The following is a 17,968-nucleotide window of genomic DNA, read 5'->3' as shown; positions in this document are numbered from 1 at the left end:
GGGAGAAGGAAGGAGTGAGTGGAGGCCTATACTTTATTGAATTCTAAGTGACTTCAGTTAACACTGGTAGTGTTTATCTCATATCAAATCCTTGCCTAGAGATAAATGGACATAGTGTTCAGGAAATAAAAGGTTTAGGCCACACTGAATTTATTTATGAAAGCTAATTAATTCTAAATTTACCTCACAAGAAAACTCAAAAAAATCTCAATCAGTTTTATCAAAGAAGATTTTGGAATACAAAATAAATGGAAATATAGAAGAGTCCCAAGCTATAAAAAATGTGAATGGGGTGGAGACATTATGAATAGAGAAGTCTTGGAAAAGTATCAGTCATTTATGAGGTTTCCTTAGAAAATGGAGCAATACAAACACAAATCCATAATTGACAGCCAGCACTTGCTAAATGGGGAATCTTGCCATATCTGAATCTAACATTTCAGTATCTCTAAGGGCAGTTATCACTGTAAGTCCTGGCAAAGTTTCTTGACCTAAAACAATAGGAATCCTGCAGTCATTTTGCATGAGAGAGTCATAAAGTACTGAAGAAATCCCTACAAGAATGTTTTCATCAGCTGCAAACGAGAATATAATAGAAGGCATAAAGATTGCGCACATTTCCAAGGGGAGGTAGGCTCCACCTCTGGCACAATCCATAGCAAAAAAAAAAAAAAAAGCTGGTAATTACTGCCTCTCAGGAGACTGTTGAACGGCCAAGGAATTTTACAGTACATTCATAGGAATATGTCAGTACGTGTCCATAGGTGTCACATTGGTATATATCTGTCTGTCAAGTATATTTATCTAGCAGCATAATTTTGATTAAATTAAGAATCTGACAGGGCATTTTCACAAGCCCAATGCAAGGTTAAAAGTTAATCTTTTGAGAGTTGATATGAAACAGGTGGACATCTACACTTGTCTATTAGCACCTGCCCCTCCCTTTTCCTCAGAGAAAGAACCTGTCATATCATTTCAATGTCCAGTCAGCTTGAATTGATGTCTGAAAATCCTACCCTCTGCCTGAACTCAAGCTGTTCCATTGGCAGAATAGGGCAACTCAGGAAGATATTTATGCTTTAGTAATCCACACAGACATGTAAAAGACAAGTCTGTAGTAAAGTCTGAACCATAATTAAACCAGCTAGATTTGAAGATGTGTTCTCAAAATATCTGTATACTTTCTATGTGTTCAGGGGAAGGCAAGCATTGAGAATTAAATTCACATTGTTAATGGTCTATTTTCAACTGACTTCTGTGGTCAAAATCATTTTCATTTAGTACATAAAAGAATCCATCATTTTTTCCAAAGCACCACCCAGGGTCTGCCACTGTGATGTTCTGAAATCCCCAGTGCTTATATAAACAGCCAGTTCAGCTAAGATATTTGTCAACTAGAATTCACAAGTTTTGATCCAGTTGTTGAAAGATTGCATAATCCTTTCATTTACAACTTTACAATAAAGATCATTCAAAGTAATGGTTTGATGATATAGAAAAGGAAACTGAAATTAAATTGTATAAATTGCTGATTGCATATATTAGGATACCTATTACAATATATAGTACATGTGAATATACATATATGTATACACACCCAGAAACACACACAAAAATCATGCTTTAAGCTCAAATTGAAATTCTTCCAAGTAACTGCATCATGTGTTAGATCTGAAGTTAAAAAAAAAATCTGTCCTTTTCTCTTGTAATAGGCCTCACATGAGATTTTCACACATGTATGGATATTAGAAAGGAAAGGGGGGGGTACACAATCTAACATTTTAAGTTATTCTGTTAGAAAAACCAAGAAGCTTTGAGAAATTAAACATTTAAGTTATAGTACTCTGTAGTACCCCACTAGGATATAGCCAAACGTGTTTCAATTCATTTTGAAATTTGCATGGTTTTGTTCTTTATATTCAAATTATAAAGTTTTCAAAAATAGCAATGGTATTTGTAGGTCAGGAAACAAACTGGTAAAAATGTGAGATTAAAATTGACTATTGATAGAGTTCAGTAGAACTTGAGTAAGAGGGCTACTTACAGAAGTTATGTTATGATGATTTGGTTTTGTCATTGTGGGTATTCCTTCCATTGGTGCATATCGCAGTCCCTCCAAGTATTCTTTCTCATGCTGTTCATTACTTATCTCTGCCTTTCCTTAAATCCTTTAAGGAGGATCAACCCAATGTGTTGGAGCTCTTTATCCAGTCCTTCTAGTAGCAATGTCTTCTGAATAAAATGGAAACAGAAAATTGCAAGAGATAGAAATAATATCTTTCACAGCTGGCTAAAACTACATCTCTATATCTATTTGTTTTTGAAAGACATCGACGAATGCACGACAGGGACTCATAACTGTAGAGCAGACCAAGTCTGTATCAATTTAAGAGGATCTTTTAGCTGTCAGTGTCGCCCTGGTTATCAGAAGCGAGGAGATCAGTGTGTTGGTAAGTACTCTAGTGTGATAAAGCATGCTGGTTCTGGATGACATTTTATTTTTAAGTGTATAGGTTTTTATGACAAGCCATCTCTATATTCATAAGAGATTACAGTTAATGATGGGGGGAAAGGAGAGGAAAAGGGAAGAGCACAAGCCTTTATTAAGCACCTAACTATTTACCAAACACTGTATTAAGTACTTGACAAATGTTATCCACTCTCCTGCCACCAGCCTGGACCTGAATGCTAAGGAAAGTGCCTGGCCATTACTTGAACTCTAATCTTTGACTTTGCTGGCTAAACCGTAGGGTTAGAAAAAGACAGTCTGAAAAATCAACAGGAACTCAACTTTTGCTCACCTCTTTCTTTGTCAAATAACAACAATTTATTGAACATAAATGATATATAAAAGTCATTATTGCTGAAGAGAGAAAAAAATCACGCTCAGTCTTTTCAAGAGCATACAATCTTCTCAAAGATATAGAATAAATATTGACAATAAAGCAAATAGAGACTGTAAGCTACTTGAGAGCAGGGATTATGTTTTATCTTTCTTTGTATCCACAGCACTTAGCAGTATTTGGTGCATATTAAGTGTTTAATAAATGTTTATTGACTGACTTGACAAACGTCCATTAAAAAGGCACAAAAACTCATGGAATAGCAATGCACAAATGTAACTTAATACCAAATTATTGTGAAAGTTAGATATTCACCCTGGAGCCTTCCTATAATATTATTTACAATAGGATGGAATTCGGAAATTTTACAAGCTTGTGTCAAAGGTTTCAATTCAGATCTTGCAAGTTCATCATGAAGACCGATTACTTAAAGGATCTCAGTATAAATTTCTTTTACCATCAGGTAGCTCCACCATATAGTAGTATCAGAGACATAAAAACTCAATATGAATTACATATGACACAATTCTAAATTATTAGATGTTTTACTGAAAATATTAACCTTTCTCTCTTTTGCTTTAATGTAAACTTATATTGGGAAATACTATCAAATACCTACTAGGTCCAGAGCACCATGCTTAGGACCTGAAGTAGATATGATGTTTAGAGAAGTCACGATCTATAATACTGAGTAACTGACAGTCTAGTAAGAAGATGTGACACAATCAAATATCTAAAATATGAAATAACAGATGAGAAACATCATGGTAGAGTGGAACATATCCTGCTATTGGAATCAGAAGACCTGGGTTAGAGACCTGGTTCTCAATGCTTGTGATGCCATGAGCAAGTCACTTAGCCCTCCTAGGCTTCACTTTACCCATCTTTAAAATAAGGAGGTTGGAACAGATGACCTCTGAAATCCCTTGCATTTCTAAATCTAGGATTTTATCAGCATATAAAGTGTGCAAGAAAAGTGTTAAGTGAAATATAAGAATAGAAAGGTCATTACTGGCAGGGTAATAAGGGAATGTATCATGGAAGAGGTGGCACTTGAGTTAGACTTTTAAATGATGGGTTGAATTCAAAGAAGGGGTTTCAAGTGTGGGGAACAGTGTTGTCAAGGGCAAAAAGCCTTGAAAATGTCAGTGGGGAAAGACAGTAGAGCAATTAGACTGAAGCATGTAATACATGGAAGGGAATTATAAGAGATAAATATAGAGGTACCAGATTATAGCTGACCATGAATGCCAAATAGAAGAGCTAACTTTCCTCAGCAGGCAGTTGAAAGCCATTGCAGTGTTTTGCCCAAAGGTATGGCCTGATCAGACTTAACCATAAAGAAAATTAATCTGGCATTGATGGAAATGGATTGACTTGAGGACAGAGAAAATGGCAGTAGGGAGACCTGTTGGGAGGCTACTTCAATAATCTAGGCAGGTGGTAATGAGTAGGCAGTATAGCATTGGGAGTAGAGAGATATTTCAGAGATAGAATCAATAGGGCTTAGATTATTTATTGTCTATGAGAGGATGAGGGGTGGGATAGAGGAAAAGAGAGTCAAAGACAATGCCTAGGGAGAGCTTATAAATATTGATGCCACTAACAAAAATAATGAATGCAGAAGAAAAGGCAGGTTTAAAAGGAGGCTTCTAAATTTAGTTCTGGATATCTAAGTTTGAGATGCTAAAAATGCATTCGGAACTGAAACTTTGGGCTCAGTAAACAGATCTTAGCTGAATGTTCATATTTCAGTGGTATCTACATAAAGGTGACAGGTGAAACCAGGGAAGTAGATGAGAAATTATAGAAATGAAGAGGGTCCAAGGATAGAACTTGAAGAATATTCATCTAAAGAGATCAAGATGGGGAAGAGGAGACAGCTAAAGAGACAAAGAAAGAACAGGGATAGAGGCAGGAGAACCAGAAAAGTCTGGTGTTTCAGAAGCCAAGGGAAGAGAAGGTATCTGGAGTTTGCGGGGGAAAGGGGAAATAAGGAGAATCAGACACTGCAGAAGTCAAAGGGGATGAGGACTTTTAAAAAGGTCACTGGACTTGGTTATTATTATTGGTAACCTGAGAAATAATAATAGCTAGTATTTATGTTGTCCTTTAAGGTTTGCAAAACACTTTATGTATTATCTCATTTGATCCCCAGAAAAGCCTTCGAAGGTAGGTGCAATGATTATCCCTATTTTACCAATGAGAGAACTAAAGCCAAAAGAGCTTAAGTGACTTCCTCAGGGCCACAGAGCTAGTAAGTGTCTGAAGGAGGATTTGAACTCAGGTCTTCCTGAGTCAGGTCCAATACTCTATCTATTATGCCACCTCAAAAGAAAATTTTAGTGGCTGAGTGAAAGCCAGATTTCAAGAGGTTTTAGAAGAAGAGTACCTAATGAAGCAGTGAAGTTAGCAATTCAGGCTACTTTACCAAGGATTTTAGCTACGAAAGAGGAGAGAAATAGGATGACAGCTAGATGGTGTATAAAGCTCAAAGGAAGGATTTTTTTTTAGAATTGGGAAGATCTGAATATGTTTGTTGGCAGATAGGAATAAAGTGAGTTTGGAACGAAGTCCTGAAAAGATGGTGAGAGATAAAGTTATTAGCATTAGCTAAGAGGAGGAATAACTCTCTTTTGACTCATGATGGAGAGTAGGTAGTGCTACTTTTCTAAAGCATGATTTTATCAGCCCCATTTTACAGAGTAAGAAACTGAGCACTGAAAGGCTAAGTGACTTGCCAAATATTCAGTGATGGGCTTAAAACCTAGATTTCTAGGTTCTTAGACATGGATCTTTTCCAATGTGTCACCCTTGAAATTTGAATTCTCGTTTAACTTATTCATGTTTAGGTATTCTAAAGATATAACCCCCTAAATGACACACTAATATTTGAAAGTAATCATTGTATTCGTTTAAGTTTTATGTACACACGATATTGTTCATAACTGATTTGCATAAATAACTCATTGCTCTTCTTAGAAGCTTATGATAAGTGAAGGAAAAGACATCCTCCCACCTCCCTAACACCATGGTGAAATTTAGACCAGAGTATTCAAGGTAATATTAGCTATACCCCACAGTACCAGGTACAGAGGGAAAAAAGTTTTTGAATTTCCTTTGTGAGACTTATTTGCATTCACACTTCTAAACTAGGGGCATAAACACAAACCACTGGGGAATATGACAAGGTAATGATATTTTTGTCCTGTGATACCATAGACATAGATGAATGCAGCATCCCTCCTTACTGCCAGCAAAGATGTGTGAACACACCAGGGTCCTTTTATTGCCAGTGCAGTGCTGGATTTCAGTTGGCAGCAAACAACTACACCTGTGTAGGTAAGCCTTCTCAGGAAGGGGCAACAGCTCCCTTCGCTTATTTAGGTCTCCAAAAAAAGTTCATGACAAATAACAGCATTGTTATTTCCAGTTTGATGTGTTTTAGTGAACTGGTTTTCATCAGGATCCTTTAAGCAATCCCCAAACAAAAAAAGACAATAACCAATCTGTTTTCCAAAACATATCAAGATGTGAATGGAAAATTTTTTACTCTTGGTTTTATTTCTCCTCTGTGTATGCATTTTAAAAAAAACTACAGAGCAGTTGATGTACACACACCAATTAGTCAATAGCGTGTGAAATAAGGATTGGAGGTGCCAAAGGGACTGGGGGTTATTGCAAGTTCATGTACATAAACTTTCCACTGACAGCACCTCCAATTCTCACATGCTGCTTCTCTTTTCAGAATGCACTGTCACGGCATACAATTTTAAGATTGGCATGACATGGAAAGAATCTAGCACGGGAAAAATGTCTTTTCACAATATTTTCAGTGCCTCAGAGCATTGCAAAACTCAGTATGGGTCTCAAAGGCCCATGTTATAATTGTAATGGAATTTAACAGAACCTATTTAAAAAGTAATAAATAGCACAGATAAATCTTCACCACGGCATGCTGAGAGACCATATCAGTGTGTGTTTCTTATATCAATTATTTATAGACTTGGCATTTTGTACCTGAAAAAAGAAAGATGCTGGAATGTACAGTTTAATAGCGGCACTAAATTGTTTTTGGAAAGGTTCATCACACGTTAGAATAGCTGTCATTCCTCGAAAAATGATTCCAGTGTTTCTAAAAAGGAATGTAAAGCCCTGATCTGAAATTGTTCCAGCAGCTATGAAATCTAAACTGATGCTCTCCACTGAGCTTCTGCAGGGCAAAGGATTCGGCTAGGGAAATCAAGTACTTGTCATCAGCTGATGCAACTGGTACAAAGAAAGAAAATATGTGTAAAGATACGAAACCTGTCCTTTCAGATATCAATGAATGTGATGCCAGCAATCAGTGTGCTCAGCAATGCTACAATATTCTTGGTTCATTCATCTGTCAGTGTAACCAAGGATATGAGTTAAGCAGTGACAGACTCAACTGTGAAGGTGAGTTATTTCTCAAATCACATCTACTATAAATAGTACAAGGGTAGGGGTGGCAGGAAGTGGGAAGGAATCCTGTACCTTTTGTGAAATGAATTTTTGCTCAAAGAAATTCAACTTTGAATTCCAATTAAAAGATTATAGCTATAAAACTAGGGCAGGTAGATAGTACAGTGGATAGAGTGCCATGCCTGAGGTCAGGAAGACTCATATTCCTGAGTTCAAATCTAGCCTCAGACACTTACTGGCTGCATGACCCTACACAAGTCACTTAACCCTGTTTGCCTCAGTTTCTTCATCTTTAAAATGAACTAGAGAAAAAAATGGCAAACCACTCCAGTATCTTTGTCAAGAAAACCCCACATGGGGTCACAAACAGTTGGACATGACTGAAAATGACTGAATAACAACAAATAGAAGCAGATTTGGAGTATGAGTTATCAAAAGGAAACAGAAGAAACCAAAATAAATATGGTTTTATGATAGGTGACAAGTAGACCATTTAATTTCTGTCAGAGAATAATGTGATGTAGGCACCTGAGTACCAGATAGGGATTCAAGATGGTTCCATCCCTGCCACCATTTTTTCAGTGATGTGACTGTGATCAAGTCCCTTCAACTCTTGGACCTCAGTTCCTACAGGGTTCTGATCCAAATTCTACTGTTTACTACCTATGTCATAGTGCCATTGTCTTAGAAGTGAAAGTGACCTTAGAGGTCATCTAGTGCTGTCCCCTCATTTTTCAGAAAAGGAAACTAAGGTCCAGAGAAGTGAAGCAATTTGTCCCAGGAAACACAGGAAATGAGTAGAAAGATTCAAATTTGGATCTTAGCAATCCAAATCCAACATACTTTTCATTCTCTCTGTGATTTAACTGATCAATGCCTCAGTTTCCTCATTTGTAAAAGGAAGAGGTAGGACTATGTGATCCCCTGTTTCCAAAGACATGATCTTCTATAACCCAGAATCATGGTGGTACTGAACTGAGACTTGTTTCTTTGTTATTTAGTTGATATGGGAAGGAAAAGTAGCTTATCCCTTGAAGAGCATGCATGTGCAAAGTCCCACAAGTATAATTCAAAAGGCATGAGATTTTCCTGAGGGTGATATCATCCACATTTCATTTCCCTTTCCACCCAAAGGATCCTCCAAGTTTCACTTGGGGCCGTGAGGGTCATACCCCACCCTGCAAGCCCCACATCATGACTACTGTACTTCAGACTGAAAAAGAGTCGCTCCCTGGAACTTGCCATTTGCCCCTTCTGAGCAAATGAGAGGGACATCACCACAAAGAAATGCAAAGCACTCCTTGCCTCCAGGCCTGAGCATGCCATTTCCCAAAGCCTGCCAGGCCTTCCCACCCTGCCAGGGTTGGGACTTTTTTTAGTCAATCTTCAGATCATCTTTATGGCAAATGCACCCAATTTCTGAGAAGTTTAATTTTTTAAAGTATGCTTTAAGACTGCTTACTCAACAGCAAGAGAAATAGCTATAATTTATTAAATAGTTCATTCGGTCTGGATTAGAAACTCCCGCAACGCCCAGAAAAGATTCTATCTAAATCACTTGGTGCTCTGAAGAGCAGCTAATATTGTTAGCTTTTGCTAAAACTTGCCTTTGCTTCTCATATTATATAATTCTGTTTGTGTCTTAAAATATTTGCGTGTTTATTTCCATTCTATTGCTCATCTCGAAGTTTATAAAAGTAAAATATGATGAAATTAGCACCCAGTATAAGTCTCTAGACTTTTTCTTATTCCCCTGCATGAGCTACATGAGGGTAGTATGCTTTATCTAAACTTTGTTTCTTCTCCAACAAGGAACACAGTGTCCTGCACGCATCAGGCACTTCCTAAATGTTAGAATTGTATTTTTATCAAACGTGTTTATTTTTTAAACAGAATCATACAATCCTAGAGCTGGCATGGACTTCAGAGAACATCTAGGAGTAACTAGGTGCCAAAGTAGATAGAGCCTAGTGTTGAGCCTAGAGTCAGGAAGATCTGAGTTCAAATCCAGCCTCAGAAATGAATTAGCTGTGTGACCCTAGGCAAGTCACTTAACCTCTATTTCCCTCAGTTTTCTCAATTGTAAAATGGTGATAATAATGGCACCTATATCTCAGAGTTGTTGTGAGGATCCAATGAAAGAATTGTAAAGTGCTTACACAATCCCTGACACTTAGTTAAGTATTACATAAACCTTAACTTATTATTATTATTATTATCTAGTCTAACATCTATACGATCTGTGAATCTCTTTGAAGTTTTCAACAAGTTGTCTCAGTAAATGCATCCGAGTGACAGAGAACTCTGTCCCTGCTTTCACATTAGCATGTAAGCTCTTGAGAGGAGGGATTTATTTCATTTTTTGTATTTATATCCCCAGCACCTAGAACAGTGCTTGGCACGTAGTAGATGCCCTAATTGATCGCAATGAATTAGCTCTTGTTCTCTTCTATAGACATTGATGAATGCAGAACTTCAAGCTACCTTTGTCAATATCAATGTGTCAATGAGCCTGGAAAATTCTCCTGTGTGTGCCCTGAGGGATACCAGGTCATTGCGAGTAGAACCTGTCAAGGTGAGTTTCCTTATCTCAGTACTTTTTAATTACTTGGCATTAGCTGGGAATTTCACATGGGGGAGGTTTAAAGAAAAAAATTATTGAATTTTCTACTGCTGGCCTTCATTTCTCTATGCTAGTTCATGTTACATCTAGCTCTTTCCTCCTTCATTCAGCAAGAAAGGTATTAGATCAAAGCTCCTTGCCTAATTACACAAATGATTTAAAATATTGACTTTTCTTGAGATTTGGGAGCCAGTTGTTTTCTAGCTCATTTCTTAGTTTTTCATGGATGGAACTTTTATGAAACACAAATCTTAGTATTACAGAACTTTGTTATGCTATATATGATCAATAACTTCCCAGTATACCAGGAAAAGAAAGTTCTTCAGTGAGCTTGATTCTCTCAGTGCCCAATCTTCAAGTAAATTACTTAGGTTCTTTTGGAAGCTACCTAAATTATTAAAGTTCAAATTAAAAAGTCACAGATTCTAGGAAAATAGGATTTCTTTTTTCATAGAACCTGCTGCCTGGACATAGCTTAAGTTCTTTGGAGAAAAAAAATCCTATTAATCTCAATCTCTATGTGTTACACTTAAGAATAAGGTTTATGCCAAGAAACAGTAAGAAACCACCTGGGTAGTATAACTTCAAGAATTCAAGAAAAAAATATGTCTCTCTCACCTACTTGTAAAAATGTGAATTTCTGTTAATGTGGGAGCCAAATTCCACTAAATGTGGGAACAAGGTCATCTGTTATAAAGCTCAAAAGGCATGTACCAAATGCACACTCAGGTATTGATAAGTGATATCAGATCTGTTCTTGAAAGCAGGGTTTGGATAAACTCAATTATGTACCTACTTATTTGCAGCTTGTCTCTCTCATTACAGTGGGCTCTTTGAAGGCTATAGTTTTGCCCCAAAGCTTAGAGTAGTGCCCATCACACAATATGTACTTAATAAAGGCTTGCTGGCCAAGAATACGCTTGGAGGTGAATATAATTCCCTTCAGGGCAGAGACTATTTTTCATTTTTGTCTTTCTATCTTCATGATATGGATAGAGACAGGGAAGTGGTACAGTGGAAAGAGAACTAGGCTTGGAGTCAGGAAGACCTGAGTTCAATTCAGCCCCACTTCATTTCAGTCACTTAATAACTGCATGATCCTGGGCAAGTCACTTAACCTCAGTGTGCCTCAGTTTCCTCAACTGTAAAATGGGGATCATAATAGCATCTATATTCCAGGGTTGTCATGAGGATCAAATGAGTTAATATTTGGATCAATATGAGATAATAAGTAAGCTGTTTGCACATTGCCTTGCATATAGTAGGAACCATATAAACATTAGCTATTATTATGACCTAGCATGGTACATTTAACATATTAGGATTTTAATAAATGTTTGTTGAATTGAATTGACTTTACCTTGGACTATGCCTAATAAACGTATTAACACTAAATGTGAGGGGATGATATATATATATGTAATTTTTTTTATCCTGCATACTTCTGTTTACCTATTGCCCAGCTCCTAAAGAGAGCATAAAGAGATCCAGACCAGGGCATTTTTTAAGATGAAGCTTAGTTCTTTTAAGTTATAAAGGGAAAAACACCTTTTACCTTATATTCTGTAAACCTGTCTGACTTGTTGTTGTTGTTCAGATTGAATTGAGCTGAATAGCTCCATCCTTCACATCAGCATCCTTACTCCAAGTACTAGAATTTGCATAAACCATCAAAATCATGTAGCACCACTAAGTACTTATATGAGGCAAAAGCAGTCTTTTAAAGCCCATCTAGATAGATAAAAGAGTCAAATCAAAATTCACATTACTGGAAGTCATGAATGAAACTGCAACATAAAGTTTCTTTTAGCAGTTTCTAGCCTTTAATTAACAAACTACTCTTGGCTTCTGGTGCAACTAGAGAACAAATGGTACCTTTATACTTCAAAAAAAAAATAAACAAAAAATATTAAGGGGAAAAGTCTCCTGAAATTTATTCAGGTGGAATCTAAGATTTCTATTAATACCCCATTGAGTTTATAAGAAATCTCTCTTAATCATTGGATCTTAAAAGTTGTATGACTTTTTTAGAGATTTAGGTTAATTATAGACAAGTCAGAGGCCCAGAACATTCATTCTTTACTTTTTTCTTAATAAAATGAGATGTGGAAGACACTCATTTGAATGCCATTCATTATGTTGTGGTGGAAATAGTGGTGACCAGGGCATGATCCTGGTTCAATCACCAACTTTTGACCATGGACAAATCATGTGACCCTTCTATAACTCCATTTCTTCTTCCATTAGATGAGGTTAATATCTAGCCCTGTTCTACCTCACTAGATTGTTGTGAGGTTCAAAGTACGAAATAGATATAAAAGTGTTTTGATGAAAGGTAAAGTAATATGCAAATACATTACATTAAGGCAAAAATATCTGTTCTTAATAATTTTTAAAAGGAAAACAGATACCAGTGTTTGAAATGGCCAAGCCACTATCCTTTCAGGATTCATGGTGGTGATGATATAGGGATCTTGGCAGCTAGGTGGTAAAGTTGATGGACTCCAGGACTTGGAATCCAGAAGACCTAAGGTCAAATTTCCGCCTGAGGCAATTATTAGTTATGTGACCCTGGGCAACTAACTTAACCTCTATTTGCCTCACCTTCTCCCAGAATTGTTGTGAGGATCAAATGAAATAATATTTGTAAAATACTTTGTAAACTTTGAAGCACTATATAAATGATAATAATATTTATATAGTAATTATATAGTGCTTAATATGTGCCAGGCACTGTGCTAAGTGCTTTGCAAATATCATCTCATTTGATCCTCACAGCAGCCCTAGGAGGCAGGTGCTATTATAATCCCCATTTTTTACAGTTGAGGAAACTGAGGTTAAATGACTTGCCCAAGGTCACACAGCTAGTAAGTCTAAAGCCAGATTTGAACTCATTTATTCCTGAATCCAATCGTAGAACTCTATCCACTGCACTATCTCCCTTCCTTATTATTATGACTAAGATTCCAAAAGCTTCCCCCAAAAAATAAAATAAACCTGGAAAAATACTGGAAAGATGGTAGAATGAATAAAAAGCCCCAAAATGCAAACTGAGAAGGGTCAAGAAGGGATTCAACATTACTAGATCTTAAGATATATAGTAATAGTAATTAAATTTTTTGGCACTGATTTATAAAACAGAAAAACAGATCAGTGGAACAGATTAGATAAATAAGAAGTGTAAGTAATCAAAAGCAGTTATATCAAGGAAGGAATCCCTTTTTGACAAGAAGTGCTGGGAACACTGGAAAATAATATAGCAGAAATTTGGTTTACAACAACATCATATACCATATTACCACAATAAGTTCAAAATGGATAGGTAAACTAAATATAAAAGGTCACACCACTAAAAAATGGAAAAGAATGAAATCAGAAACCTTTCTCAGCTATGGCAGGGGAAGAATTCTCAAACAAATGAGGAATAGAAAAGATTATAAAACATAAGATAGGCACTTTTGACTACGTGAAATTTTAAAACATTTGTATTAATAAGATCAAGAGAGACAGGATTAGAAGAGAAACAAGAATGGGAACAGTTTCTAAAAGAATTACACACCATAAATGACCATTTCAAAATTTGCTCCAAGTCATTAATGTTAAGATAAATGACAATTAGAACAATTCTATGGTTTCACCTTATATAGTGGAAAATGGCAAAAATGACAAAAGTTGGAATAGTCAATTTTGGGAGGATTACAGGAAGAAAGGCATATTGATGCACTATCGGTAGAATTGTGTCCAACAATTCTACATATCATTTTGAAAGTATTCAAGACAAATTGCTACACTGTCCACACCCTTTGTTCCAGTAGTGTCACAACAAGGCACATACCCTATAGGAAAATAAGTCAAAGACAGAAACTAAACTCCAGTATATTTCAAAATATTCAAAATAGGTCTCCTTTAAAAAACTGGAAACAATGTATCTATGCCCATTGATCTGGGGATGGCTGGAAAAAAATTGTGGCATATGACTATAAAGGAATAGTCTATTTTCAGTAAGAAACAATGAGTTTGAGTAATTCAAGAGAAATGTGGGAAGAGAACAGAACAAAGAGAACAATATACATAGGGACTACAACAATGTAAATGAAAAGTTCACTAAAAGGAAATAGAATTTGAAAGAACTCAAAAGACTCAAAGTCTCAGAGGAGAAATAGTGAAGATAGGAGACTTTCATATTGTATATGTTATCAGGTACACTTATTATATCTAATACTTTTGCTTAATTGTTTTTCTTTGTCATAATGGAAATGGTGGGCAATTACTGTGACATTGATGCAAAAGGCTTCTATAAAACATTTTTGAAAATTAAACCACCTCCATTCTTTGTAAAAAGTTTTTTCTTTATAAAAATCAGTATTTGACATGTATACACCTTTATTTTTGCATGAAAATTATTCTGACCCATCATCTCTAGATATAAATGAGTGTGAGACAGCAAATGAATGCCGAGAAGAGGAAATGTGTTGGAATTACCATGGTGGATTCCGCTGTTATCCACGAAATCCTTGCCCAGATCCCTACATCCTGACATCAGAGAAGTAAGAAAAGTTGTATCTCTTTCAAAGATGGCACTCTTCACAGCTCAGAAAGCCAAAACAGTGAGCAGCTTAATGAATATATGTCCATTTTGAATGCTTTTATTTTGTTTTGTTTTGTTTTGCAGTCGTTGTATTTGCCCTGTAGCAAATGCGGTGTGCCGAGATCTTCCTCAGTCTATAGTTTATAAGTATATGAGTATCCGATCAGATAGGTCTGTGCCATCTGATATCTTCCAAATCCAGGCCACTACTATTTATGCCAACACTATTAACACTTTCAGGATTAAATCTGGAAATGAAAATGGAGAGTTCTACTTACGAGTAAGTATTTTACATTGTCTCAGCTGTGGAAAGGGGTGGCAGTATTATTTCTTGATAGGATGCAAGTGCGCTGCACCAAGTCAGGTACCTCCAAACAGTCTTAAACAAAAATAGAAAAATAATCCTTAAAAGTTTGTTTTTTTGTTAATCTCACAAATTTTTCATTTTTCACATGCAACCATATGCATATGCTTTCTCTAAATGGGTCAAGAAATGTTCTCCTTCCCAAGTGAACCATTTCTAGCACTGGTACTATCACCATACTCCCAGTCATCACAAGCTAGAATCCTTAAAGTCATTTTCTCTCCTTCCCCTCCATTTTTCACTGAGCCCTTTCTTAGAGTGTCTCTCAAAACTACTTTTTCTTTACAACTGTCACCACTGGAGTTCAGGCACTTTAACACATCACAACTGGATTACTGCAGTAGCCTCCTAGTACACTTGGTCTCACTGTTTTCAGTCTCCCCCTGTGCCAGCCTACATAATCTCAGGGAGTTTATTTTTGGTCTTCAATCTGGCACATTTTAAGATAGGATCAACACCCTTCACAGAGCAGTTACAAGTTGGTAGGGGCCATTTCATTCTAAAATAACCTTATTCATGAAGTTAAAACTTTCCCGAAAATCCCTTTAGGAATAGTTTATTCTTAATCAACTTTAAAAGTCAAGGTTTCATTTTAAGAAAAGGAAAAATAAACTGGGAAAACTATGTCTGTGGTAAGGTTTGTACATTTTTAAATGTTTACGTGTTTACACAGTTCTGTGATGTGTATGTGTTTCTTTGCCAATAAGCTAGATATGATTAATTTCTTATAACTGACTTCTAAAAATAAAAAAATGGCCATCTATAATTTGACTTACAGCTCTTTGCGACTCCCTTTGTTTACCTATAAGGAAGCATAGATTTATTCAATACTTAGTGTCTAAAGCCTAAAGTGCCAGACGTAAAACTTATTAGGGTGATTTTTTTCTTACTCAGATAATGCTAGGGCAGCAATATTGGATCATATAAATAAACATGATAGTGCACAACAGTTGGATAGAAACCTCTCAAAATCTTCCTTTTGGAAAATTAACTTTAGAATTTAAAGTAAGCATAATTTAAGACCTAAAGAAAATAATCCTGGAACAACTAACAAGAAGTTAAAAATGGGATACAGTTCAATCTGTCCTTTCCTATTAACATAAAATATGTACTCTTTGAAAGCTGAGTGTAGTTCATCTTAGGGCACTCCTTAAAAGTTAACTAAATCCCTTATTATTTGTTATCAATACAGTGCATTCAGCTTGCTTATTTATGAACCAAATGCTTTCCCAGATGAAAGTAATGAATCTTCCTTGCCATGAATGAGATAAAGCACTGACAGCTTTGGGATTTTAAATTTTAGCCATTTTTTTCCTATTTGATTCAACAACAATTTTCAAAATGTCTGTGGGAAGAGTATGATATCCGTAAGCATGGTTATTTCATATCCCATAATTCAAGAGTAATCAAAACAGTTGCTGCAAAATTTCTCCCAATGAATTTTTACTCATGTTAAAAGTTTAACCCATAAGTATCAGGGATTCACGAATTTCTTACTTAGTAACTACTGTGCCCCACCCCATACTGGATGTATTGCAGGATGAAGAAGAAATATTAAATGCATTCCTGCCCTCAGAGAGTTATATTTAGACAAAATTAACAAATCTAAAACAAGCATAGAACAGTTCTGTACCAAACCAACTAGTGTTGATAATACTATTATTGAAAAAAGAAAAAAAGAAAGAAAGAAAGAACAGTGTGAACTGCTACAGTTAGTCAGAGAAAGCTTCCTGGATATGAGAAATATACTGAGCTTTGACATTCCCTCTTGAGTACAATGATGACAATTTGAGTAACTGCAATCAGATGAACAGTGACTGCAGAGGCCAACCAGGTAGCTTTTTTACAATAATGCATGAAGTCTATCAGTTTTCATTTTCCTATCAAATAAATACTGATTAAAATTGTCACAAATGTTAATCATCAAATATTAAAATTTTTCTTTGTGGGCACTTTTTGTGTCCCTCACAATTTCTGACACATTAAAGCCTGAGAATTTGCCAGTGCTTTGTACATAGTAGGTACTCAAGAAATACTTGCTGAAGGAACATTGTGTAAGAAAGCATTCTGTGGTACATAGACACCTCTGACTATATCGCTCCTTTTCTTCCAAGCCTCAACACAAGTTTATGTAAAAAGTCATTATAGATCATTTCCATCAACCTTCATATCTTCTTGCTCTGTCAACTGGTGTTAAGCATGCATTCATACTCTTACTTCTCTAGTCTTATTTGCCCTTTGGATTACCTTACAATAAACAGAAAGAGAGGGGTAAAATGCTACAGGGTGACTCCCACGATATCCATGTCACCCATCTAGTGCAAACATTCTTAATCTGGGGCCCCTGAACTTGTTTGTTTTTAATATTTTGGTAACTGTGTTTCAATATAATTTATTTCCTATGTAATCCTTAGTTTATGTATTTAAAAATATATTTTGAAATGGATTGTCCATTGGCTTTACCAGATTGCCAATGACTTGAAAAAGGTTAAGAAATACCTAGTCTGTGGGCAGCTAGGTGGTGCAATGGATAGAGCTCTGGCCTTGGAGTCAGAAGGACCTGAGTTCAAATCCACCCTCAGACACTTGACACTTACTAGCTGTGTGACCCTAGGCATGTCACTTAACCCTGATTGCCTCACTCAAAAAAAAACAACAACCATATATATATATATATACACACACACACACATATATACATATATATATGTATATATGTATGTATATATATATATATATACACACACACACATATATACATATATATATGTATATATGTATGTATGTATATATATACACATATATACACACACATATACATATATATATAGTCTAATCCAACTTTTTTTTTACTTTAAAAATGAGGAAACTGAGGCTCAAGGAGTTAACATTAATTGACTTTCCCAAAATCACACCTGTTGTAAGTAAGTAGAAAAGACTTTTAGACTTGGGTTCTCTGACATCAAAGCCATTGCCCCTTGCACCATACCATGAGACCGCTTACTTTCAGTCCAAAGGGAATAATTTTCACTCATGTGACCATTTAGCTAATGTCACTCAACAAACATTTATCACCTAACTTGCTTGAACATTCTACCTCCTTC

At 35.9% G+C, this 17,968-nt stretch overlaps 1 protein-coding gene across 3 annotated transcripts in view; it reads left to right on the top strand.

The window, feature by feature from the left end:
• Nucleotides 1-17,968, top strand: part of EFEMP1 (EGF-like fibulin extracellular matrix protein 1) — a 67,758-nt gene that overhangs the window by 46,932 nt on the left and 2,858 nt on the right. For all 3 annotated transcript variants that reach the window (XM_020996277.2, XM_020996276.2, XM_020996278.2), the window contains 6 exons: nucleotides 2,328-2,450; nucleotides 6,066-6,185; nucleotides 7,164-7,283; nucleotides 9,745-9,864; nucleotides 14,336-14,459; nucleotides 14,585-14,780. In XM_020996277.2, the coding sequence (XP_020851936.1) occupies nucleotides 2,328-2,450; nucleotides 6,066-6,185; nucleotides 7,164-7,283; nucleotides 9,745-9,864; nucleotides 14,336-14,459; nucleotides 14,585-14,780 (803 nt within the window). The remainder of the gene's footprint in view (nucleotides 1-2,327; nucleotides 2,451-6,065; nucleotides 6,186-7,163; nucleotides 7,284-9,744; nucleotides 9,865-14,335; nucleotides 14,460-14,584; nucleotides 14,781-17,968) is intronic.

This window comes from Phascolarctos cinereus, unplaced genomic scaffold (genome assembly GCF_003287225.1).
Source record: "Phascolarctos cinereus isolate Bilbo 61053 unplaced genomic scaffold, phaCin_HiC Scaffold_2;HRSCAF=192, whole genome shotgun sequence".
In the NCBI taxonomy this organism is placed as follows: Eukaryota; Metazoa; Chordata; class Mammalia; order Diprotodontia; family Phascolarctidae; genus Phascolarctos; species Phascolarctos cinereus.
The sequence above is the reverse complement of the archived record's forward strand: the minus strand, read 5'-3'. Positions and strand labels throughout refer to the sequence as shown.